This window comes from Elephas maximus, chromosome 18 (assembly GCF_024166365.1).
Source record: "Elephas maximus indicus isolate mEleMax1 chromosome 18, mEleMax1 primary haplotype, whole genome shotgun sequence".
In the NCBI taxonomy this organism is placed as follows: domain Eukaryota; kingdom Metazoa; phylum Chordata; class Mammalia; order Proboscidea; family Elephantidae; genus Elephas; species Elephas maximus.
The window spans coordinates 20,555,000-20,581,362 of record NC_064836.1 but is presented as its reverse complement, the minus strand read 5'-3'; the positions used below and the strand labels follow the sequence as shown (position 1 = coordinate 20,581,362).

Here is a 26,363-nt window from a genome sequence, read left to right as displayed (position 1 = left end):
GAAATTTATCAGCTCTGGTTTGTACTCAGCTGGGTATGCATGAAGGGGGCTGGGCCAGGATAGTTTTCCTAAGATCCCTAGGCTGCATTTCTTTCTGTTTCACCGTGGAGGATGTGAGATTGCCTTTAGATTGGGGCTGGAAGGGAGGTGGTTCAGAATGTGCCGGGGAATCGGCTGCCTTGTGTCACATCAGGTGGGAACTAGTCCTGGGGTTCAGGATAAGAACTTGGAGAGCCGCAGGCAGACCGGGGAGCTGTCAGTGTTCATGCAGACGAGCAGGCGTCTATGTTAGGAGCCACTCTGGCCATGAGGATAAGGCTGCAGCGGCAGGGCGAGTGTATACAGAGCAGGGAGATGGGAGATGCTCCATATGGCTTTGCTTGGAGGTGGCAGCCTGGCCAGCCCACTAAGCTTTTCATGACAAATGACACAGACCCAGCAAGAGTTATCTAGGCACACTGCACAGAGCCACAGCACGTAGGGTCGGGGGCACAGAGCAGGCAGGTCAGGGAGACCTGGGGGCCAGTGAAGCCGCTCCTCCTGCCCACAGCTTCCTCACAGCCTCATACCGCGGGGCTCATTCTGAGGACACCTCTGAGGGCCTGCCCCTGCGTGGCTGCAGTCGGGCACTCTGACCAGAAAACGTTCCTGCCAGGCCCCACTCCACTTGCTCCCCCTTCCTCCCTCTGCAGGGCAGGTGCCAGATTAGGATGGGCAGAAGAGTCTACGTCTTCCCTGTGAAGGAAAGGGGCTCAGGGTGAGGGTGGGGCTGCTACCTCTTGTTCCCCTCAGACCCCATCATTTAGACTCTGGGGTGGGTCTGCTCTCCCCAGGGCCTCCCCCCTGCCCCACACTCAGCCCTGGCCTTCGGCCCTCCTGCCTCTGGTCTCCTCACCTGAAAACTCCAGTGGCACAAGCAGAGGCTCCAGGGATCACATAATGAGACAGACCCCAGTCTGCCCAGCCCGGCAGTGGGAGCTGCCACTGGTTTTCACTGGCACCATGACTTCTGATTTGAAATGCCTGGAAAGGAGGTGAAGCAGCAGATTTGATGTATTTGAAGAGAAAACAGAGCTGGGGGGTTGTCATTCTCTGTGCCTGTGGCATCTACTAAATTCTGCCTTTATGGGGTTCAGAAAGTACAATACCCTGCAAAAAAGACAAGCAAGCATCCCTCCCAGCCCCCAGACACCCAGGTCTCAGGGAACCTAGCGCTTACAGGTCATATGCACCCATTACTTTAGGGTTTTTGTGGGTGTGAACAGCGTCTGCAGCTCCTCTGAACCAGTGCCTCTATTCAGCTGGCTGAGTGGGTAAGTGAAAGCCGACTAACCCATTTTACAGATGAGCAAACCAGAAACAGACTTTCACTGACTGGTCAATGCGACACAGCTAGTGAGTGGTAGGGACAGGGCTAGGAGCATGTTCCCTGATGCCTGACCCAGAGCTCTTCCTACCCTATAGAACTGGTTCTGAGTGGGTGGGGCCCTTTTTAATCCCTTTCAGTCCTGTTGCCTGAGTTCTTTTAGACCCAGGCTGAGCTGGGCTGAGCCTCCAGTTCTGGCTGAAAATACTCACTGTTTTCTGTTGGCCTTTCTCAGGAGCGTGGGCTCAGAGCAGTAGGAGGACTTCCCTTTGCTCCTGAGGCTCAGGCAGCTGGCGCAGCAGCCACACGGCCCCACGGCCAGGGGTCCCTGCTGCATGGGCACCAGGCTGCTGCTGATGCGGAGGGAGCCGTTGACCAGGCAGTTGAGGGACCTGCCTCCAGGGGCAGTGGGACAGGGGCTCTGCTGGCAGGGCAGCCGGGTCAGGGCTGGGAGGGCAACACTCTGGTCCAGGGCGGGTGCCTCGGTGATGGTGATCTCGGGGGAACAGGGCCTAGAGGCTTCCAGGACTTGAGTGACAGGCAGCCTGCTGTCCACCTCTGGGCGGACCAAAGGGCTGTGCAGGTTCATGTGCAGCTTTCTCATGTGGTGTACCACGGCGGCCGCATTGAAGGCTTGCTAAGGAAACACACCACCAGATCTCGCTGCTTCAGCCTCCCAGGGCCATGGGCTCAAGCTCTCCCTTGCCCTGTGCCCTCCTGAAACCAGTGTGCCGTCTTCTCATTCCAGAGAGGGCCCAGGGAGCACCAGTGTCTGCTGAGGTCCAGTCTACAGAGAAGTCCCAAGGAAAGCCTGTGCCCGCCTCTGCCCAGTCCAGCCTCCAGGGGCCCAGAGCCGCCCCTTCCCCCCCCCGGAGAGGGTGACTCACCCTCCACTTGCTCTTGGCAAAGTTCTTCTGGATTTGGAGGCTGACTGACGGGTAGATGTCCCAGTGGAGGGCTGTGTTCCCATCAATCCTGTGGAGGCAGGAGGGAACACCTGACTGGAGGGTGGCTATAGAAATGCAGCTGGAGGTGGGCAGGGGGTGGTGCCCTCAGGTCCAGGTTAAAGCCAGGTGGAATGCCCCAGGAGAAAGGTGGCCCACAGCAGGAAAAGGCTGGAACCAGGGGTCCTCTGTCCCCTGGGGCAGGTCATAGCGGGCTTTTGCTTTGGCAAAAACAAGAACTTGCTTTAAACCAGGCTGGCAAGTTACTGGGGCACAGGCACGCCTGTTCATTCCCGTCATCTGTGGCTGCTTTTGCGCTGCAGCAACAGAGCTAAGCAGTTGTGACAGTGACCATACAGCCAGCAAAGCCTAAAACATTGACTCTCTGGCCCTTTACAGAAAAAGTTCACCAACCCTGCTCTAGAGGGCACTTGGGATGGCATCATCCTTTAGCTCAAAGCTTGGCTGGGAACCCACTTCCTCCTGGAAGCCTTCCTCAATCAGGCCCTCAGACACTGGGTGCACTTTCCCTGCCCCCTTGTTGCTATCGTTAGGTGCCATCTGCCTGTAATCTTTATGGGAGCAGATTGCTGGGTCTTTCTCCAGTGAAGTGGCTGGATGAGTGTGAATCACCAACCTTTTGGTTAGCAGCCAAGCACTTAGTCATTTTGCTACCAGTGCTCCCTGTCCTCTAAAGAAAACAAAAAACCAAACCCGTTGCTATCATTTTTAAGGAGTGGCTGGTGGATATGAATCGCCAACCTTTTGGTTAACAGCCAAGCTCTTAACTGCTGCTCCACCAGGGGTCTGTATCTCCTTCCAAAAACCCAAACCAAACCCACGGCTGTCAAGTCAATTTCGACTCATAGCAACCCTATAGGACAGAGTAGAACTGCCCCATAGAGTTTCCAAGGAGAGCCTGGCAGTTTTGAACTGCTGACCTCTTGATTAGCAGCCGTAGCACTTAACCACTACACCACCCGGGTTTCCTCCTGCCCCTTCTTATTCACTCATCTCTGAGTGTTCCACAGGCACCTGCCATGTGCACAGCAGTGGGCTAGCCACTAAGGGGCCCAGAGAATTAAGGACTGTGGACCCTGATCCCTGGGAGCTTACAGTCCAGATGTGGGGTTGTTTCATCCCATAAACAAGAGCACTTCATGGTAGCTGTGCACTGAGTAAAGACAGCGGTAGGAACTTGGGCGTGGGGAGGTCTGCGCAGACTGCAGGAGTCGCGGCTTCTGGGAAGGAACAGAGACTGACCTGGATCCCGAAGGATGTGAGAGACAGAGCAAGAGACAGGACAGCCACGATGGTGAAGATGGCATGACCCAAGGTATAGTTAGGGAAGGCAGGGAGATAAGTATAGCTCTTAGTCCTATCTGCTGGAAATTGAGGTTAGAGATAAAGCATGAGGCCATATTGAGAAAAGCCTGGAAAGGCAAAGGAATTTAGGCTTGTTATGGCAGGAAGTGGGGAGCTATTGTAAATTCTTGAGCAGCAGAGTGGCTTTACCAATTGGATATTTCGTGATCTTAAATCACTTCACGTGGTACACGTTTTGAGCACAGAGTAAAATGAAGCTCATAGGGAGAGGACCAAGGAGCTCTGGTGGTGTAGTGGTTAAGCACTTGGCTGCAAACCAAAAAGTCAGCGGTTCGAATCCACCAGCTGCTCTGCAAGAGGAAGATGTGGCAGTCTGCTTCCGTAAAGATCACAGCCTTGGAAACCCTGCGGGGCAGTTCTACCCTGTCCTATAGGGTTGCTTTGAGTTGGAATTGACTCAATAGCAATGGGTTTAGCTTTTTTTGGAAAGAAAGGGCAGAGTCACTTATTCTTAGGTGCCTCTGAGGAACTACTACAGAGAATTGCCCCTGTGGGGCCAATATAGGGGCCCTGGTGGAACAGTGGTTAAGCGCTCGACTGCTAACCAAAAGGTCAGCGGTTCTAAACCACCACTGGGTCCATGGAGAAAGATGTGGCAGTCTGCTTCCTAAGAGATTTACAGCCTTGGATACCTTATGGGGTAACTGAGTTTGGTTTGGGGGCTAACACACAGTGCTGCTGACAGCGTCCTCCTGTGCTTGATTGGAAGGCTCAGCTGCAACCTCAGGTCAGAACCTGCTCCAAGAACTGCTGTTGCATCTCCACCTGGACCTGGTAAACATCTGCAGGCTCACGGTTGCAGTGCTACGGAGTCCGCAAGGTTTGGGGAGGCAGGCGGTCACTCACCAGGGGTGCCTCAAGGCCTTCTCACAGGTGTATCGCTCACTTGGGTCCTTCTCCAGCAAGTGGCAAATGAAATCTTTGGCTGAGGGGGCAATCAGAGAGAAGACAGCTAAGGACCACATTGTGTGATTGATGGAAATTCACTTCCAGGCTGGTGGGGGTGGCAGCAAATGCATCTCTAGCTAATCTTCCACAGAAACAATTTTAAGTTCTCAAAAGAGAGAGAGAAAAAAAATCCAAACCACCTCACAACAGCCCACTATAAGCCACCAAGGAAGAGAGGCTCTAAGTTGCCTCACTCGCCCACACAGCCCTGCAGAGCCACCCTCATCACGAGGCACCGGTGTGTCTGCACACCACACGTGCGTGCATTTGCACAGAGATGGGGCCCACGTGTGAGGCTGGTTCCAGCTCTGCTCTCCACTTAACAGGCCCAACCAACATGCATGTGCTGTATTGATTGCCTCCTAGCATGCGTGTACATTGCATGTTCTTGGGACTTGGCATCTAACCACTTGGTTTTGCCAGTCCTACCTAGAACATTCCCCTCTGCCTGGCTTTGTCTTTGGCGCCTCTCATCTAAACTGCCCCCCTCCCCTTTACCAGGCATCCTGTGGTTCTGCCTTTAGGAAAACAAAAGCATGAGCCTCAGACACAAAGGATTTAACTGGCCTTAGAACCTGATGAAGATTTCTCCACTTGCCTTGGCAGCCTGCTCTATGAAACGCCCAGGGACTCTCAAAAGCTAGGCTGTCAGCCTTTGTTAGACTCTCTTCTCTTGGCAGCTTTGCCTTGAGCCTGTTATCTTGTTCTTTACACCCGCTGGGCTTACCTGACTCAGAGATGTCATCCCAGAATGGAGACTCAAACTCATAGTAGCCCTCCTTGATTTTCTCAAAAAGCTTAGACTCAGTTTCTTCGTAGAAAGGGGGATACCCACACAGCCTGCAGTGGAACAGGATGAAGAAGTGCTGGTGAACCATCCTTCCCTCCCTGGGCTTCGCACCCCTCCCCTCAGATTTTGCAGGCAGGCAGTGAGGTCCCAGACCAGAGGTTGGACCAGGAGATGGATCTGCTTCAGACTCAGGAATGACACAGTCCCCATAAAGTTCTTATGCAGAAGCCGGGACTTGGAACAGACAGCCCTGGAAGGCCCCTGTCTCCCACCTCTGCCTGTACGTGGATGATGTGTAAAATATCTTTAAGAAAGATGGTAGAATGTCCACTTGAATGTAAGTTTCATGAGGGCAGAGATCTTCTTTATTCTGTTTTGTTCACTGCTGTAATCGTTAGCACCTGTCCCAGTCATGGGCACAGAGTAGACAGTCAATGTATATTCGTTGAAAAAAGTGAAGGAGTGAGAGTCATTAATGAACACAAACTGAGGAAATTGAGAGCTGAACCCACACTAAGAGTAAGCAGTGAAAAGCAGGTATTTTCCTCACAGCAGTTTGCTAAAGGCAGGGAGGGATAGCAGGGAAGAAGGAAGGGCAGGTTGGAAAGGAAGAGGCCGGGAATGTTTGGAGAGGCCTGACAGACTTCATCCAGGCCGTGGTTTTGCCTTGGCTAATGTCACAGGAGAGGAAGCTGAAATGTTGGAACATTGGGTCCACCTGGCTTCAGAGCCTGGCTCAGCCTCTCTCCTTTTCACTGCCGTGTCCATGGAGTGGGACTCAGCACATTCACGTACAGTAAGTGCAGGTGGGCTGCAGAAGAAGGAGGCCAGGTCCTTGAACAGAGGGCTCACGCTGAGCTCTGGTTTTATAATCTGGTGGGCAGCAGGATAGAGGGACCTTCGGGGCTCTGCTCATGTGTCAGCCCGCGTGTGCGTACACACACCACAAGCACATGCTCTGGAGGTGGGTGCTGCTTGGGGAGCTGAGACAGGGAAGGGAAGAGAAGGGGTGGGCAGGCTCTAAGATTTCTCAGGCGCTGAGCCAATGCTTCTACTCACAGAATGTAGGTGATGACGCCAATGGACCAGCAATCCACAGCCTTGCTGTAGGGTTTCTGAGCCAACACTTCTGGAGCTGCAGCAAACCAAAGACAGAGTCATGGCTGGGGACAAGAGGAGAGGGCTATAGGGTGGGGCCGAAGGTCAGTCAGGGCTTAGAGAAAAGGATTAGGGCAGCCATGGGGTTGGTATTGTTCCTAGGAGAATGAAAACTCCTCGAGGGAAGAGGCTGTGTCACCCCCCCACCAGACTAAATCTTCCTGAGAAGAGAGTCTGTAATTTCGCCATCACACTGGGAGGTCCTCATGCCAGGGACTATGACTCCCCTATCAGACTTGAGATCTCCAGGTTTATGTCTCCCCCATCAGACTGGGTATTCTCTGAAGGCAGGGCTCGTGTCTCCCTCCTCAGATGAGGGGTCACCAGAGGAGTGGCTGTGTCTCCCACTTCAGACTGGGAGATTTCCAGTGTTGGGGTGTCTCTCTCTCACCAGACTGGGAGTTCCCTGAAGGCAGATGCTGAGTCTCCCTATTAGGTCAGGAGCTCCTGAAGGGCAGGTAGTATGTCTCCCAACCAGACTCTGGGTACTTTCTGAGGTGGTTCTGAGTCTGCCCCATCAGACTGAGAGCACCATAAAAGCAGAAGCCCTGCATTCCTCATCGGATCAGGTCCCTCCTGGCAGTAGAGAGCTGACTTCTGTATTTATCCCAGAGACCAGGGCTTTGTACCCAGTGGCACTCAGTATCTTCTGGTGAGTGGTCAATCTCTCTTTTTGGGAGACAGGAGATTTTTTCTTTTGAGTCTGGACCCTGTCTCCCACTCCCCAAGCTCAACCAGATAATGCTTGGCTAAGAGTGATTATGGACTTGATGGCAATGGGTGTGTGTGTGAGGGGGAAGTATCTCACCTGGTATCCTGCCCATTCTCACCTTTTGGGGGGTCGTGGAAGCCTACAGGGCTATTCACACAGGAGGCCCTACCCCTGCCTGTTTCCCAGGGTGCTTTCCTGGGTATATATTTGAGGACCCACATTTGGGTACATTAGGCCCAACCTCAATATCCTCTGCTTCTGGGCTCCTAACAGTTCCGGACCAAACTCTCCTCCAGAAAGGAAACAAAGAGAGAGGGCTGTGACCTTGTCTTTGCCCCTGGTTCAGCTGGGGAGAAGAACCAGGAAGTCTGTCTGCAGAAGTGAGAGCCAAAGTATAGGCAGGGCTGTGGGAAGGAACTCAGGGTTAGGCTAGCTTTAAAGATGCAGGATTTGGGAGCAGTAGTATGGTTTCAGAAATAGAAAGACTGGCTGTGCCTTGTAAGTGAATACTCTACCTGGATTGCCCCTGAATTGAACCCTGTCTCCTCACAACCACCCCTGTCTGTGATTGAGTGACATCTACGTGGTGGCATGTAGCCAATTGGTCAACCTCCCTCCTGTTCCCAGGCTCACCCACATAGCCTGGAGTCCCACAGGCAGTGGACATGACACCGCTCTGTTCCATCTTGGACAGACCAAAGTCTGTGATCATGATCTTAGAATTCTCCTCAGGGGTGAGGTACAGCAGGTTTTCAGGCTGTGATGGAAGAGAAATATCATGCAGAGCAGGATATAATCACCGAAACACACATCTCCTTCCTTCCCCTGATCTATAATTTCTCAGGATGCCAAGCCCTAGGTGTCTGACTTCAAGGCCAGGTTCATCTTCCCTCATTATTCCCTCCTTGCTCCTATCTGCACCCTTTCCTGACTTTATTTCACCTTATGGTGATTTATGTCCCCATCTCGTTCATTCCCAACCCCTCCTTCTCCTTACCCCCAAGTACCCTGGGACCGTTAGTTTTTTAAGGTAACTAACATTTGGTTAAGGTGCTTTGGTGGTGCAATTGTTAAGAGTTTAGCTGCTAACCTAAAGGTTGGTGGTTCAAACCCACTTGGCAGCTCCATGGGAGAAAGACCTGGTGATCTGCTTCTATAAAGATTACAGCCAAGATAACCCTATGTGGCAGTTCTACTCTGTCACAATTGAGGTCACTATGAGTTGGAATTGAATTGGCCTCACCCAACAACAACAACAACAACACTTGGTTAACCATCTCTGATCTCTCCAAAGTTTGGTACCTGGTGCAATATAGACCTTCAATAAGTATTTGTTGTGTTTGATTTTGATTGTGGCTGGGTGCAAGATATGTGTGGATTATATACTAACTGTTGGAGGCATAGTGACTAGTTCAGGAAAAGGCTGAGGTGCAAATCTGTAATAATTGTTCGATCACCCAAGATTCGTTTAAGGAATCTAAAGGGGAAAGGGTCTCAGGAATCAGCTGGTCCAACCATTTTATTTTGAAGAGTTTAGACTTCCCATGCTGCATGCGGCTTCCTGAAAAGCCATCATCAGTTTTCCATCAGAGGAGTCCCATCTGGCACCTTTAAATCTCTGTGCACAATGCCATTCTCATGGAGGTATTTCACTGCTGACAAGACCTGCTGGATCACCAGGCTGGCATCCTTTTCTGTGTAGACGCCCCGCTCCAGGATCCGGTCAAAGAGCTCCCCTCCAGAAACACTGTGGGCACAAGGGCAAGCAGGAATCCAGTTCTTATTTCAGGTCAAAGGAACTAGGAAGGTGTTTCTCTGTAGCCATGGGCAAGTGCGCATGGACTGTGATTCAAGGGTACAGGGAGGGCTACTATCACTGTGGAGTCATCTCTTTGGGCCAAGCATTGACCTCTCCCCGGAAACTCCCTTTAAAATGCAAATGTCCCCGTTTGGGAGCGCACAAGAAGCCCTAATTCCTTAGTGAGAACACTTCTCTTAGCTACTTTCCTTCCTAGACTAGGACATAGGAAACCATGATGAAAAGGTGAGGGAAGACTGAAATCTGGGCAGACCGGGAAAGAGAAGGTGGGCAAATGAGACTAACTTTGCTTTTGCCAGGATTTCTTTCCTAATTTTTGAAAATTGTGATACTAAAAACTGGAATTAGGGGGGTGGGGACTGTAGGGGTATTTTGCAAATGGTATGCTATCGCAGGACTCAGGGCAGCCTAAAGATCAGCTCTGACCCCCATCAGTCCCATGAATACCATCTATACTATTTTTTTGCCAAGAAGTTTTCCAACCAACACTAGAACACCTCAGTGACAGAGAATTCACTGCCTCCGAAGACAGACTGTTTTCTCTTTTGGCAGCCTCTTAATCTTTCTATATATTACATTAAAATATGACTCCCTGTAGCTTCTAATACAATAAAAAAAAAAAAAAATACAATAGCAGATACCAAGTCCACAGTTGGGGCCATACAGAATGACCATTTTTACACGTGAATATTTTCAAGTATTTGAAGACAGTGAAATATTCTCCTAAGACCTTTGCTTATCCAGGATAAATATTCCCAGACTACTTCAGTCAGGGTTCCCAATCCCCTCACCATCCTAGCCCCCCTTCCTGCTGTCCATGACATTAAATCCAATGCTGTAAGTTGATTGGGAATCAGTGGGGACCCATAGACATTAGATGTGAATGCTGCATGCAACAGTACAGAGCAGTAACAAGCAAGCGTTACTTCTTCCACCAAAACGCATATCATCCCACTCTGCTGTAGGAGCCAGAGGCCCACAAGGAAGACTGTCTTTATCCACAACTGTGCCTTCCTGACTCTCAGCAGACTGAGTCCTGAAGGTGATGCTCTAGGAGGCTTGGCAGCCCTCAGTGACTTCCAAACCTGCCCTCTACCTCTCCACCTGCCCTTCGCCGTCTGACCTGACAGACCACATGCTAATCCTGCTGAGCCCGCCTCATTAAGACCACCCATGGCCCCTGCTCACTTGTTAGTGCTGCTCTGGGCCCACCCCACCTCGATTCACTCTGTTCCCTTGACTGCCTGTTACTTGCCTTCACTGAGCCTGGAAATAATAGGCCGCTTAGACCTGGGTTAGCTCATTAAAGTTTCAGAGTGTTAGAGGGATACGAGGGATCAGCCTGTAAAGTCAAAAAACCACACTGCGTCCAGCCACGCTGAGATTGTGGAGTCCTGTGTGTATAAGTGTGTGTGTGAGAGAGTGTGTGAGTATATGGTTTGAGTGTGTGAGAGAGTGAGTGTATGTGTGTATGTACTTCATAAATAGAAGTGTCTGAGCCAAGGCTGGGCCCTCAGGAGCCCTACTAATCACTACAAGTGCTGTTCTCCACCAGAACTCTTGTTTGGACATGACAGTGACCTAGAGACCTTTCCAGTGAGGCACAGTTTCTATCCTACAGATAGACAAACATGATCACAGCCTGTTCTTAACCTGGTTGGCTCTCTTTTGAGAAAGTCTTTCTTTGTATTGAATTGCAATCTATCTACTGTGGTTTCTACTCCTACAATAATTTTACCCTGGAGTGATATTAAAGAATTTAACATCCAGTTTGATGGGCAAGCATGGTGCCAGAGAAAGGTTCTGCAGGCCCTCTGCTGCGCCAGGCTGTACACCTTCATGAAGTTCGTGGGTTGTGGAGAGGTTCAGAAAGGCCCAGGGGAGGGGCTGGAGCACCAGGGAAGCATGGATGGGCTGGAAACACAGCTATTTACTGGTGGGTAGGAATTATTTTAATAAGCAGTGAGGCTGTACTGGTGTATACCAACTCAATAATCAGCCACAGTTTTACCCCTCAGCCCATGCAGAATACTCCCACGGCCAGAAGCGCCCTGAGCTAAAGAAATTCTTGGCATTTTAGAGCTCTTTGAACTAATTCTTGATTCTGCCTTTCAATCATCAGTCTTACCTCACCACCCACCAACTTCTACAAGCCCCTGTGCCAGGACCTTTGCAGAGGTAGTGGGTCACCTTTCACTTACAGCTGCATGACCAGGTAGTAGTGAGTGGTACTCTCATAGATGTCTTCCAGGGTCACAATGTTTTCATGCTTGATCCTGGAAAAAAATCTAAGTGTTATGGTTGGTGAAAGATCTGAGATTCAGGTTGTCGAAACAAATAATGTGGTAGCAGCCCAACTGGACTGTTATTTCTGAGAGAGACTTTTGGTGACAATGTTTAGAAAGATTGAGTCCTTGTGAAGCCTTCATAACAAGAAGGCTGTAACAATAATCCCAGAGAAAAGATTCCCAGTGTGGTGTTCAGTCTATACTCGTCGAATAAATGTTGATCATCCTGCTGAACGTAGGGGTAATGCATTTTACTGTTATTTTAGGAATTTTCTTAAACCTTACCAAGAGAGAGTTGGAAGAACTGAGGAAGGCAGAGGGAGCACCTAACAAAAGATTATTCTATAAAATGGGTTATCTCCTTCAGAGGTCTTCTTCGGAAACACTGCATGAAAACAGTGTAGTACACCAGAAGAAGTTTGGATTAGTGAAGAATATTGAATATGCCACAGGCTGCCAAAAGAATGAACAAATCATTTTTAGAAGAAATACAACCATAATGTTCCTTAAAGGCAAGGATGGTGAGACTTCAGTTAGCTTACTTTGAAACACATCATGAAAAAGACTAACCATGAGAAAAGGGCATTATATTTAGTAACGTAGAGGGTCAGAGGAAACAAGGGAAACCCTCCGTGAGGTGGATTGACACAACAGCTGCAACAATCAACAATGGACTCAAACATGAAGATAGCAGAGGACGTGGTAATGTTTCTTTCTGTTTTGTCTAAGCTCACTGTCATGGAATTGAATTGTGTCCCCCAAAAATGTGTGTATCAATTTGGCTAGGCCATGACTCCCAGTATTGTGTAATTGTCCACCATTTTGTCATCCGATGTGATTTTCCTCTGTGTTGTAAATCCTATCTCTATGATGTTAATGAGATGGGATTAGTGGCAGTTATGTTAATGAGGCAGGACACAGTCTACAGGATTAGGTTGTGTTTTAAGACAATCTCCTTTGAGATGTAAAAGACAGAAGTCAGCAGAGAAATGGGCAGACCTCATACCATCAAGAAAGTAGTGACAGGAGAAAAGTGTGTCCTTTGGACCTAGGGTCCCTGGGCTGAGAAACTCCTAGTCCAGGTGAAGATTGACGACAAGACCTTTCTCCAGAGTTGACAGAGAGAGAGAGCCTTCTCCTGGAGCTGATACCCTGAATTTGGACTTCTAGCCTACTAGACTGTGAGAGAATAAACTTCTGTTTGTTGAAGCCATCCACTTGTGGTGTTTCTGTTATAGCAGCACTAGATAACTAAGACAGTCACCGTGAGTCAAAGGTGACTCAATGGCAATTAACAACAAGAACAAATCTCTTGATGGTTAATCATGGAGAAAATGTTACAACATCATTATTCTGGGAGACTGTGAGGAGTAACATCATTTTTGGAGTCTGTTCTGTGGAAAACAAAAGACCTTAAATCAGTGATCCTCAACTAGAGGCTGTTGTGCCCCCCAGAGGATGTTTGGCAATGTCTGGAGACATTTTCTTGTCATGACTGAGGGAGTGTTATTGACATCTATTGTGTGGAGGCCAGGGATTCTGCTACACACCCTACAATACACACACAAAAGAATTATCTGGTCCAAAATGTAGTAGTGTAGCAGTCCAAAAAGCCTGCCCTGGACTACCTGTGTCTGAGATTACTAGAGGCTGAAGCAGCAAGATAGCCATATTAGTTGAGAGGCTTGGCTTTTCCAACAACAATTTTGTGAATGTTTTTTCAGAAGGAAAGTCTCTAGGCATTTTTACTCACGGCTGCAAGCACAGGGATTCAGAATTTAGACTGAGTCAGGTAGGCCTGGGGTCAGATCTGGCCAAGGTGCTTACTAACTGGGTAACTTTGGCTGGCTTACTTAAATCTCCTATGCCTTGGTTTCCTTGTCTGTAAACAGCACCTTTGTCATAAAGTTATCTCAGGATTAAAAGATATAATGTATATAAAGTGCATGTATAGTATCTGGGGAATAGTAAATATGTAATCAATAGTAGCTATTATCATCTTTAAGGTATTTTTAAAAATATAGACATATCATAGTAGTTACATGATGCATTCAACTACACTTAGAAGCTGACAACGCTGTCATTAATGCATTGATTCAATCGCTCACTGAACCAATATTGAGCATCTGCCACATTAAAAAAAATTTTTTTTTTTTTTTAGGGACTGGCAAACGAATGCAATGATAAGAAAGACCACCATAGCCCCTGCTATCGATGAGTTTACAATCTCTCTATTCCCTGATCTCCCTGGAGCTCAGACCTATATCTCCATCATCCTACCAGATACCTCCATGTAAAGATAGGCAGATACCTATATGCAGCATGTTCAAACAAATTTATTTCTATTTCCTCCAATTCTACATGTCCTTCTTCATTCTCTATCCCAAGCAATGATATTACTGTCCACGTATTCGCTCTATCTCAAGGTCATTTTGTTTCTATTAAAAAAATTCTTTATTGTTGTAAAGACATACATATAAAACATCATTTGTCAATTCAATATTTTTCAGGTGTACAATTTGGTGATATCGATTACATTAATCATGGTGAGCAACTATCATTTAGGGTCATTTTTAAGGCTCCTCTACTCTCCTAGCAGGCAGCACAAACACAACCACTCCTCTCTCTGAAACATCTCTTGAACCCAGTCTTCTTTGCACCACGTGATTCTGCCACAACCTTTACTTGTATCCTAACCCCTTACTGAGATCACTGCGAAAGTCTTGTGATTGGTCTCCCATCCTCTAGGCCCACATCCTCCAATCCATCCTCCACCATACTTAAAGAGGATAGCTCTAAAATATAAATATGATCATGCCCCTCCTTACCTAAAATCCTTTAATGACTGCTCTTTGCCTACAGAATAAAGTCAACGTTTGTTATCATGGAACCCAAGACCCTTTATCATCAGATTTCACTTCACTGTTTTAGTTTCATCTCCTGTCCCTTGATGCTACTCATTCTAAGTTCTGGAGCTTCCAGTACTTACTCTTCCCTAATAGCCCTTCCATGACTCTGTGTTAAAGTGTATGCTACTCTTGGCCTGAATTCCCCTCTTACTCCTCCTCTTGTGCACTGCCCCTCCTGCCCTCACAAAATTTTACTCATCTATCAAGGTCCCTGTTCTTTGAAAATGTACCTAATAACCCATCCTCATAAAAACACACATGTAGGCAAAATGAATTCCTGTTTCCTCCAGACTCTGCCTTCTGCTAGTGGGACTCACATCCAACAGGACCAGAGTGTTATGGGCCCTTCTGTCTCTAAGGAGTCCTGTTGGCGCGATGGTTAAACACATGGCTGCTAACTGAAAGTTTGGCGTGTTCAAGCCCACCCAGAAGCTCCACAGAAGACCTGGCAATCTGCTCCCATAAGTATTATAGCCTAGAAAACTCTATGGGGAAGCTCTAGCCTGTCACATGGGGTTGCTATGAGTCTGAATCGAATTGATGGCACATAACAACAACAACAACAATCTCTGTTTCTGCCCAGAAAATGTGAGCTCCTGAGGTGAGAAATTTTGTCCATCATCCTTGTGGTCCTAATACCTCACTCATTTTGGAACACCATAGGAGGTCTGTGAGGGTTTGTAGCATGAGCTCCACTATAAACATTTGATAATTTGTTAGTGTAGTTTCCATAATGATGGCTGGGTACAAATTGAGCCTAATTTCCAAATCTTATGCTGCTAATTATTTATTCTTACTGGTGTTGGCCCTCTATTGATTTTGCTCCTTTGAGCTAATTACTCTCTGGCCTACGTGCACAAACCAACTCTGCCACAAGCCGTGTCACTAGTTTATTTGCTTAAAAAAGAAACGGTCAGATAAGACAGGTGTCTGACTAAACTTAGCTGACTGACCAAACTGACCAACAACTAAGTCAAAGGGAGCAATCCCTTTGGGTGTGGAAATCCAGCTTCAGTTCCTGAAGGTAATTTTTGAGGGAAATGTGACCCCAAAGTTGTGCCCTACCAATCCAACACCACTCACTTTTTCAACACAGCGATCTCGTTCTCCAGGCTGCTGTCCCGGAAGGCAGGTGACTTCTTGATGCACTTGAGGGCAAAGAGCTTCCCAGTCATCCTTTGCTTCACCAGGAAAACTTCTGAAAAAGCTCCCCTGAGGAGAAGACACCAAGAGATAAAATTTAGTGCTGGTTGGCTACAGAGCATTGCTGGAAGCAATAGAAATGAGTAGATGAAGGGAGGTGTGGACGGTAATTAGTTTCCATTGTCATCATGTTACCGGAATTGAATAAGGTTCTTACCTTTCACTGGTCAAGAATGAGCAGGTAAGACATGAAGAGTTTTCCACACAAACAAAGCTTTATTGAAGAGGCTTGCAAATGGAGACAAGGAGGGCCTAAGCTATGCTTACCCTCGTCTCACAGAACAAAAGACTTGCCTGAGTTTTTAAAAGTTTTTAGGCGGAAAAAGATTCATGTTTATTCATGGGGATAGGCGGGGATATGTTAACTAAGGTGTGCAGTCAGCAGTTTTCTAAGATGGCTCCTGTCCAGGAGGCCTCTGGGATTCATAGCAGGACTTATTATGGGGTGTCATGCCTGCACAGTCTCTCGCTTCCCGAGTTCGATTCCCCAGCTGCGGCTGCAGCCTGTCACTACCCCTCGTGGAAGGTCACAGAGTGGTCATAGGTGGATGCTCTGCACATGTCCCTGGGGCTGGTTTTATCCAGCTGCTTCTGAAAGACAACTTTAAGGAAGTTTCCGGGCTGTTTTCTGATATCCTGTACCACTGTTCTGGGGAATGGCTTTGTTTCTGTGCCCTGACCCATTTCCTGTTACTTCGTTTGCAGATTTGGGGGCCCCTATGTTCTCTGTTTTAATTGTGGTGCCTGATTAACTATTATTTTTATGTTCTCTGTTTTAATTGTGGTGCCTGATTAACTACTATTTTTATTATTTGAATACTATTAGGGGAGAGAATAGTTCATGGGTGGTGCAAACGGTTAACATGCTAGGTTGCTAACTGAAAGGTTGGGGGTTTGAATCCACTCAGAGGTGCCTCGGAAGAAAGGTCCAATGATCTACTGAAAATTCAGTTTTTAGAAACTCTAGGGAGCACAGTTGTACTCTGATACAAATGGGGTCACTGTGAGTTGGAGTTGACTCAATGGCAACTTTGTTTTTTTTAAATAAGGGGAGGCAGAGTTTAAGAGAGGAAACAGCTAAGACAGAGTAGAACTGCCCCATAGGGTTTCCAAGGAGTGCCTGGTGGATTCAAACTGCCGACCTTTTGGTTAGCAGCTGTAGTTCTTAACCACTACGCCACCAGGGTTTCCCCCTCTTTCCTGCCATCTGGGTATTCTAGAATGCCCCTCTTTCCTGCCATCTGGGTATTCTAGAATGAAGGCCCGATAGCACCCAAGCTTTCCTAGGCTTTAAAAACCTTCATTAGGGATTACTTGGTGTTTCTTGTGATGAGTTTCCTGTTGCCCCAGCTGCAGTTGGAAATGAGTTAATCAAAGCCTTTAGAGCTTGCTGTATTCATCCATTCACTCACTAACTCCTCCATCCAGGATTTACTGAGCACCAATGGAGTCCTAGACACTGGGGATAAAAGGTGAGTAAATGGTACTGCTCTTAAGGAACCAGTAGTCTACTGAAGATCACAGACAAGTAAGCAATTAACATTTGATTTGAAAAATGTTATCAGGCATCTAGTGAATGCTTATGAAATTGAGGAACTGTTTGTGTGAGGCGCTGTGATCAGTAGTGGTCTACCTTAGAATCTAGTGTGGGAGACAGACACGTATGGATAAGCATGGGGTATTATGAGATCACAGAAAATGATCATTAAGACAAGGTATCTGCTATGGTTGGGCAGGTTATGTGCTGCACAGTTCCAAGAGATGCCATTCACCTTGGCGCCAGTGTAGATTTTCATACAATAATTATGACAACTTTTCTGGCAAATGGCCTAGAGAAAGGAATACTTTTTCCTAGTTTGTACAAAGTGACCACTTGGGCTAGTTGAGGAGCACACAATACCTGGCCCCCTGACTTAAGAACACTATGAGCTTGGCCTTAATGGATGGGAGAATTGTTGTTGTTAAGTGCTGTCAAGTTGGTTCCGACTCACAGCGACCCTATGTATAACAGGACAAAACACTGCGCGATCCTGAGCCACCGTCACAATTGTTGCTATGCTTGAGCACATTGTTGCAGCCACTGCGTCAATCCATCTCGTTGAGGGTCTTCCTCTTTTTCGCTGACCCGCTACTTTACCAAGCATGATGTCCTTCTCCAGGGACTGATCACTCCTGCTAACGTGTCTAAAGCATGTGAGACGTAGTCTCACAACCCTTGTTTCTAAGGAGAATTCTGGCCGTACTTCTTCCAAGACATACTTGTTTGTTCTTCTGGCAGTCTGTGGTATGTTCAATATTCTTTGCCAACACTGTAATTCGAAGGCATCAGTTCTTCATTGGTCTTCCTCATTTATTGCCCAGCTTTCGCATGCATATGAGGCGATTATAAATGGAAACTGCTAAATAAGTATTTATTTAATGAATACATGCATGGATGGATAGATAAATGTGTGAGAAGTTTGGAGTGGGATTAGTTATGTGCCCTATTCATCTCTAGGCCCCCTTTCCTTATCAGTAGAATGAGGGAATTGAACTACCAGGCCTCTCTTAGTCATCTAGTGCTGCTATAACAGAAATACCGCAAGTGGATGGCTTTAACAAAGAGAAGTTTATTTCCTCACAGTAAAGTAGGCTAAAATCCAAATTCAGGGCATTCGCTCCAGGGGAAGGCACTCTGTCTCTGTCAGCCTTCTTATCAATCTTCCCCTGGACTAGGAGCTTCTTCACTCAAGGACCCCAGGTCCAAAGGATGTGCTCTCCTCCTGACACTGCTTTCTTGGTGGTATGAGTTTGCTTGTCTCTCTGCTCCCTTCCCTTTTCATTTATCTCTTGTAAGATAAAAGGTGGTGCAGGCCACACCCCAGGGAAACTCCCTTTACACGGGATCAGGGATGTGACCTTAGTAAAGGTATTATAATCCCACCCTAATCCTCTTTAACCTAAAGTTACAATCACAAAATGGAGAACCACCACACAATACTGGGAATCATGGCCCAGCCAAACTGATGTGCACATTTTTGGGGGGGACATAATTCAATCCATGACATGGCCTTAAAGATTCCTAGGAGCTGTGACATGCTAAGACCCACCTTGGGCGTTCTCACCTGTGACCTTGGGGCCACACATGGACGGTCCACTTATTTCACAGCTGACACCTACTCTTGCTCCTCTTAAGGAATGGGATCAGATAGGCCCTCAGTCTGTACAGCCCTGGGGACATCGTTTGTATCCCCTGGTTTTTCTTCAGTGTATGTAAATAGTGCCTTCTAGAGTTGTGCAATGCTGTGGCAATTTGAAATGGTGTTACTGTTCTTTGGCTTCAGACTGCTTTAGTCACATACTTTGTGTGTGGAGGTGTGTGTGGTGGGGATGGGGAGGGGGATTAGAAGACTTAACTGTGCCTCCTGCCAGGGTAGGGAGCAGAGAGCTACTTTTCAGCCACCAAAGTTGCATGGGTCAGAAGCCAAGAAGACAAGCAGGGCCAGGAGTGCCTACTGCGATGGAGCTTGGTTTGCAGTTCCTGCTCAGAATAGCATTCCTTTCTCTTTGGGAGCCTGGGCAAAAGGTGGGGTGGGGGACCAAGGAGAAAATTCTCTTCCAGAAAGGAGGAGGCCCAGGACTTGGGTGACATAGCCTAGCTACAGATGAGCTTTTCCCAGTAAATACTAAAAAAAAAAAAATTTTTTTTTTTTTTTTTTTTAAAGCTGCCCTAAATTAGCAAAACCAGTCACAGCTGAGTTGGTTCCAACTCATGGTGACCCCATGTGTGTCAGCGTAGAACTGTGTTCCATGGGGTTTTCAGTGGCTGAGTTTCCAGAAGTAGGTTGTTCTGGGATTGTGGATGGGTGTCTGGACAGAGTTAATAGAAGGCCATTCTACCTGGTGTGTTGTTCCAGAAGAGCTGAGGACCAGGAGAGGAGGCCTTTGTCATGGTATGCTGGTGCCTTCTGCTTAGGGGAGTCTGTTCTTCCCGCTACCTACACCCCGCAGCATCCCACCTCACCTTGGTAGCTTTATGGGGTTTGCAGCCTGGGTCTGTTTGTCTTACTCCTAAGCTCCACAGAGGTGTCTTCTCATTAGCCTCTGCTTAGCCCAACTGCTGCAACACCTGTGACCTGTTCCCTGTTTGTCTTCCCACTCCCCTGAATCAGTGCTGGGTTGGCTACATTAGAGTCACCAGAGACACACTTAAAATGCAGATTCTTGGCCACTGGGTCCTATCTCCTCAAATTTCAGTTTAGTAGTTCAGAACAGGAATGTGTATTTTTTAAAAATTACCTAGCTAAGATGATGTTAGGGAATTATTTTAATTTTCTTGAGTGTGACAATACTATTGTGGGCATATAAGAAAAGTCTTTATTCTTAGGAGATGCAGACAGAAAATTCGGAGGTGAGAGGCCATGTTGTTTGCAACTTGCTTTCAAATAGCTGAACAAAAAGTGTGTGTGCATGTGTGTGTACATGTGTGTGGAAAAATATGGTGAAATATTAATAGCACTGAATTTAGGTGGTTGGTATATTTGTGTCTATTATAATATTAATTCCCTTTTCTTTTATGTTTAAGCATTTTCATAATGAAAAGTTGGAGGAATCAGCCACTGTGGAAAACAGTATGGTGGATCCTCAAAAAGTTAAACATAGAATTACCATAAAAAAAAACCATATGACCCAGCAATTCCATTCCTAGGTATATGACCAAAATAATGGAAAACAGGGACTCAAACAGATACTTGTACACCAGTGGGGATAGCAGCGTTATTCACAATAGCCAAGGGTAGAAATAATCAGAATGTCCATCAATAGATGGATAGATTAACAAAATGTGGTATATACATGCATTGGACTATTAAAACAAAACAAAACAAAAAAAAAAAAAAAAAGAAAAAAATACCCAAACCTATTCCTATCGAGTCAATTCTGACTCATAGCAACCCTATAGGACAGAGTAGAACTGCCCCATAGGGTTTCCAAGGAGTGCCTGGTGGATTTGAACTGCCAATCTTTTTGTTAGCAGCCATAGCTCTTAACCACTCTGTCACCATGGATTATTATTCAGCCATAAAAAGGAATGAAGTTCTGACACTTGCTATGACGTGGATGAACCTTGAAAACATTACGTAAGTGAAATAAATCCAAAACCAAAACAGTTGCCATGGAATCATTCTGATTCATGGAGACTCCATATGTGTCAGAGTAGAAATGTGCTCCATTGGGTTTTCAATGGCTGATTTTTCAGAAGTAGATGGCCAGGACTTTCTTTCAAGGTACTTCAGGATAGACTCAAATGTGAAATGAGCCAGATAGAAATAAAAAATATTGTATGATCCCACTTCTATGAAACATCTAAAAAAAAAATCCCATTGCCGTTGAGTCGATTTGGATTCATGGTGACCCTATAGGACAAAGTAGAACTGCCCCATAGGGTTTTCTTGGCTGTAATCTTTATGGAAGCAGACCCCCACATCTTTCTCCCATGGTGTGGCTGGTGGGTTTGAATCATCAACCTTTCAGTTAGCAGCCAAGTGCTCAACCACTACACCACCAAGGCTCTTTATGAAACATCTAGAATAGGCAAATTCATAGAGACATTAAGTAGATTAGTGGCTACCATGGGCTGGTGTTGAGTGGAGAATGACTTTGGCTCCTAATTGAAAGGTTAGCCTTTCTAATCCACCCAGCGGCTCTGTGGGAGAAAGACCTGGTGATCTGTTTCCAAAAAGATTACGGCCAAGCAAACCCTATGGGGCAGTTGTACTGTGTCACATGGGTTTCTACGAGTCAAAATTGACTCGATGGCACCTAACAGCAACAACATACTTTACCAAAATTAAAAAAAAAGCTGGGGGGATAAGCTCCCCAAGTGGCTTTGGTGTTCCTAGGGTTAGAAGCCACTGAGGTAGATGTCGTTGAGCTCAAAGAGGGCAGGTATGACTGTTTTTGACCACTCTGTTCCCAGTCCTACAACATAAGTCTGAGCAGATGATAAATAAGCTTTTATCGACCTGGGCTTCCTTCTTCTCTTGGCTTTTGGAATGCTTAGCAAATCACCTCTGATTCACCCATGAGCTTAGCCCTTTTTCAGCCACTTAATCTTGGCAGGCCTAACACTGATGACCAGCAGTGGTGCAGGCTGGTCCTACTGTGCTGAGCTCAGCTTGGAGGTCTCTCCTTAGGGCCAGACCTGGCTCCTCTCCACCTGAGGTGAAACTGTGGGCAGCCATCATTGCCTGAGTTCATTGCCTCCTGGGCAGGGCAGAATGGAGCTAAGCTTAGCCAGAATTGGCTAAAGTGAAAGCTTGCCTGAATGGGCAGCCCACTAACTGCTTCTCACTGCCCATGCCCAATTAGTCTTAACTAATTAGCTGACCTATAGGGTCACTATGAGTTGGAATCGACTTGAAGGCAATGGGTTTGACTTTTTTGGTTATTAGCTGACTGGCTGGTGTTCTGAAGAGGCAGGGCTGGTGGCCTGAAGTGCCTGCTCACCTGTGTCAGAGACTGCGTGCCTCTCTGGAGGAGAGGCAGAAATAAGTGGGCACTCAGCTCCAGCTGAGCTGTCCCTGGTCTACATTGTCAAGAGGCAAACAGAGACACCCTGAATGCTGGGAGGAGTTTGGACTACAGAGTGACTATTTTTCCAACACAGCCAAAGCACTTAAAAAGGGAGAAGAGGGTGGTTGTGGGGAGCTGGTTCAGGTGTTGTGTAGCCCATGAGCTCTCTGGACCCCAGAAGCCCCTTTTCTTCCATATAGCTGACTACAGAGTTGACCTGTTCACTGCCAGGGAAAATAAAGAAGATGGGTGAGGAAACCCAGCAAAATCGTAGGGTCAATGACTCTCCGAAAGTGCTGTGGGACTTCTCTCCTGAGATCAGTGCAAGAATGCCTAATTGGCATAGATCAGGAAGTAGGGTGGGGTTCACTGGGAGTGGGTCAGAAAGAGGCAGAAACTGGTTGAGAGAGGCTGGTATGCCCTGAGGTCTCCATGCATTAATTGTCCTCTGTATTAACCTAAGATGTCCTCCCCCTGCCCACCTCCCAAGGCCATAAAATTTTCCCTAGGTTCCTTACCAGTTGCAGTGGGTCAAATCTGACTGGAGACACTATGTGTGTCAGAGTAGAGCTGTGATCCACAGGGTTTTCAATAACTGGTTTTTTGAAAGTAGATCACCAAGGCTTTCTTTTGAGGTTTCCCTAGGTGGACTCGAACCACCAACCTTTCAGTTAGCAGCTGAGCTCGTTAACACCTTGCACCACAGAGAGGCTCCCTAAGTCCCTTTGACTCAATGGCAATGGGTAGGTCCCTTAGAGCTACTGAAGTTATATCACAGCGAGCCTCAGTTCTAGTTCACCAGTTGCTACTAGCCCAGAACAACTCTTTCTTTTCCAACTCCCCGCTGTAGGCAGCCCAACCCAGCCCTGGCTTCCTAGCTCCAGGACTTACGATCCCAGCACTTCCATGAAGATGAATGTTTTCCGGATGTTGGTGGTCTGTTTCTTCCAGGAACTGCAGTCAACTTCTTCCTTTCGACCCATTGCCTCCAGAGTTGAAGCTTCTGGGGATGCTTTGTTTGAAGAAGGAAGGAAGGAAGGAAGGAAGGAAGGAAGGAAGGAAGGAAGGAAGGAAGGAAGGAAGGAAGGAAGGAAGGAAGGAAGGAAGGAAGGAAGGAAGGAAGGAAGGAAGGAAGGAAGGAAGGAAGGAAGGAAGGAAGGAAGGAAGGAAGGAAGGAAGGAAGGAAGGAAGGAAGGAAGGAAGGAAGGAAGGAAGGAAGGAAGGAAGGAAGGAAGGAAGGAAGGAAGGGAGGGAGGGAGGGAGGGAGGGAGGGAAAAAAGTCTCCAATCAGCTAATTTCTCACAGAAGATGAGAACAAGTTTTGAGAGGAATTCTGTGATGGCCAGAAGGATTAGGAGAAATACCTGGATAACTGGCAAAAATAAGACTATTCTCCCCACTTATTTTGTTAATTGCTACAACCATGTTATTGCATACCCCCCACATGCTCTTGTGCTAGTACTATGAACACAGAATCAGTAAGGCCCAGTCCTTGCCTTCTGGGAGTTTAGCGTCAGTAGTGGAAATTCTACTTTGTAACATGTGCATCTCTGAAGTATAATAATACATATATGCACAACTTATCTTGGAGATACTCAAGCGTGAGGGTATCTGAGCTTAGCCAAGGTGTTTCCTGTGTCACTCAGAGGATTGTCAAGATGTTTATTCACATTAGTGAGTCAATCTGGCTTCCTTTCTAAAGCTCAACTCTGCCACGTCCTCAGTCCTTCTTACTCCCACCTCTCCTACCTAGCCTGCGTTAAATGAAGGACTAGAAGAACGAGCATTGTATTGCCCCTGTGACTCCCACAACATTTGGCACAGTACTTGGCAAACACAGATGTCCCTCAGTATCTGAGGAGGGTGGGTTCCAGTATCCTTCAGATACCAAAATCTGTGGATGCTCAAGTCCTTTATATAAAAAGGCATAGTATTTGCATATAACCTATGCACATCCTCCCTTATCCTTTAAATCATCTCTAGATTACTCATAATACCTATTGTTGTTAGGTGCCATTGAGTTTGTTCCAACTCATAGTGACCCTGTGTGCCACAGAATGAAACACTATTTGGTTCTGGGCCATCCTCATGATCATTGTTATACTTGAGCCCATTGTTGCAGCCACTGTGTCAATCCATCTCATTATGGGTCTTCTCTTTTTTGCTCACCCTCTACAAAGAATTATGTTCTTCTCCAGGGACTGATCCCACCTGATAACATGTTCAAAGTACGTGAGATATAGTCTTGCCATCATTGCTTCTAAGAAGCATTCTGGTAGTGCTTCTTCCAAGACAGATTTGTCCAAGACAGGTACAATACCTAATGCAATGCAAATACTATGTAAATAGTTGTTATACTATATGGTTTAGGGAATAGTGAGGAGAGGCAAACAATGCTCAGACAACGAGTGCTGGAGAGAGACTGAGGATCTGTCAAATGGTGGAGGCTACAGCCGGGTCTGCTTACACATCATTACATTTGTGTAAGTTCGGTATAGTGCTTTTTGGAGCTTTTTTTCCTTCAAATATTTTTGATCCAAGATTGGTAGAATCTGCAGATATAGAACCAAGGATATGGAGGGCCAACTGTATTAGATATTCATTACAAACTGAATTGAATAGTGTACTAACTTTATATCAGAATTCTGGAGTAACTATAATCATTCAAGAGTCAACAAATCATTATTTAGTACTTGTCATGTGCCAGGTTGAGGAGTCCCTCAGTGGCGCAAATGATTAAGCACTCACCTACTAGCCAAAAGGTCTGCAGTTTGAACCCTATGGAGCAGTTCTACTCTGCACACATGGGGTTGTCATGAGTCCAGAATTGAGTGGAGGGCAACTAACAACAACAACCACAAGTGCCAGGTACTGGATGTATACTGAGGGAAAAACAGATGACGGTCCCTGCCTTCATGGAGCTTACAGTCTAGAGGAGGAGACAGGCAATGAGCAAGAAAGCTAACGTGTTTATAGTTACAAATTGTGGGGGAAAACCATGGGTTTTTAATAGAGAAAAACAAGGAGGATCTTTTTTAGATAAAGTGGTTAGGGAAGGTCTGTCTGAGGAGGGAACCAGAAGTTAGTGAAGGAGCCAGTTAAGCAAAGACCATGCAGAAGAGTATTTTAGCAGAAGAAATAAGATACAAAAGCCTAAAGGGAAGAAAGAATTTGGTGTGCTCCAGACACTGAGGGGGAGGGTGGGCTGGTGGAGTGAACTAGGGGGAGGGTGGAATGAGGTGGTAAGTGGGCAGAGAAAGGTAGGCAGGGGCCAGATCACGCAGGGCCTTGTAGACCCTGCTATAGGGTCACTATGAGTCGGAATCGACTCAACGGCAACAGGTTTGGTTTTGTTTTTTTAAAGAGACCGAATTTTATTCTAAGTGAAACAGGAAGACATTGAAGGATTTTTAGCAGTCGAGTTAATTTTATTGCTGATGTTTTAAAGATATTACTCTAGCTTTTCTGTGAAGAATGCAAGAGTTGGTGCATGAAGAGTGAGTAGGAGTCTATTTTAGAAGTCCAGGAGAGAGATGGTGCCTTAGACCATGGTGATAGTGAAGAAGTAGGTGGGCCAGGGATATGTTCTAGAGGTACAATCTATGGGATATGGTGATTTGTGGCATGGTGAAATGGGTGGAGTCTAGGATGACTTCCATGTTTCTGGTAGGAGCATGAGGGTTGATGGTACCTTTACCGAGATCATGAATACTAGAGAGAAGCATGCTCTTGGGATGGGACAGAGTGGAGGGAATCTTTGTTCCTTTGGGTACTCTGCCCTACTTATCCCCTATTACAGCTCAGTGGCAGGGGTATTAAGTGTCTGGGAGTGATGGGTGAGATACCATTTCTGCCATCACCCTCTCCCTCATACTTCCTGGACCCAGCAGAAAAGTAGAAAAGTATGTCTCTTAGGCAACTGCTTTCTTTCACCATTAAAAACAAAAACAAAAAACTGCCCATAGAACCCTGGGGTCTTCTAATAGCTTCAGAGCAAAGAGGAAGTTTGTGCCTCCACAATCGGAACCTGAGTTCCAATCCTAACTCTGCTAGTTACTAATTAAATGGCCTTAGGCAAGTTACTAACCTCTTTGAGTCCATTTCTTCATCTGTAGAATGGGGACAAAGCCCATCATGATTGTATATATATATATATATATATATATATATATATATATATATATATATATATATATATATATATATACACCAAACCCATTGCCATCGAGTCAATTCTGACTCATAGCAACCCTAAAAGACAAAGTAGAACTGCCCCATAGGGTTTCCA

General features: G+C 46.6%; 1 protein-coding gene across 2 annotated transcripts in view; it reads right to left on the bottom strand.

The window, feature by feature from the left end:
• Window positions 1-672: 672 nt before the first annotated feature.
• The window catches only part of CAMK1G (calcium/calmodulin dependent protein kinase IG), a 37,730-nt gene continuing 12,039 nt past the window's right edge, over window positions 673-26,363 (bottom strand). Inside the window, exons 2-13 of one of the 2 annotated variants that reach the window (XM_049857991.1) lie at window positions 22,967-23,087; window positions 15,404-15,532; window positions 11,325-11,399; window positions 8,913-9,051; window positions 7,938-8,061; window positions 6,494-6,569; window positions 5,372-5,484; window positions 4,543-4,621; window positions 2,254-2,341; window positions 1,579-2,003; window positions 896-1,023; window positions 673-735 (exon numbers count right to left, since the gene is read on the bottom strand). In XM_049857991.1, the coding sequence (XP_049713948.1) occupies window positions 933-1,023; window positions 1,579-2,003; window positions 2,254-2,341; window positions 4,543-4,621; window positions 5,372-5,484; window positions 6,494-6,569; window positions 7,938-8,061; window positions 8,913-9,051; window positions 11,325-11,399; window positions 15,404-15,532; window positions 22,967-23,058 (1,431 nt within the window). In that variant the 5' untranslated portion in view covers window positions 23,059-23,087 and the 3' untranslated portion in view covers window positions 673-735; window positions 896-932. The remainder of the gene's footprint in view (window positions 736-895; window positions 1,024-1,578; window positions 2,004-2,253; window positions 2,342-4,542; window positions 4,622-5,371; window positions 5,485-6,493; window positions 6,570-7,937; window positions 8,062-8,912; window positions 9,052-11,324; window positions 11,400-15,403; window positions 15,533-22,966; window positions 23,088-26,363) is intronic. The other variant, XM_049857992.1, reaches the window with a different exon arrangement.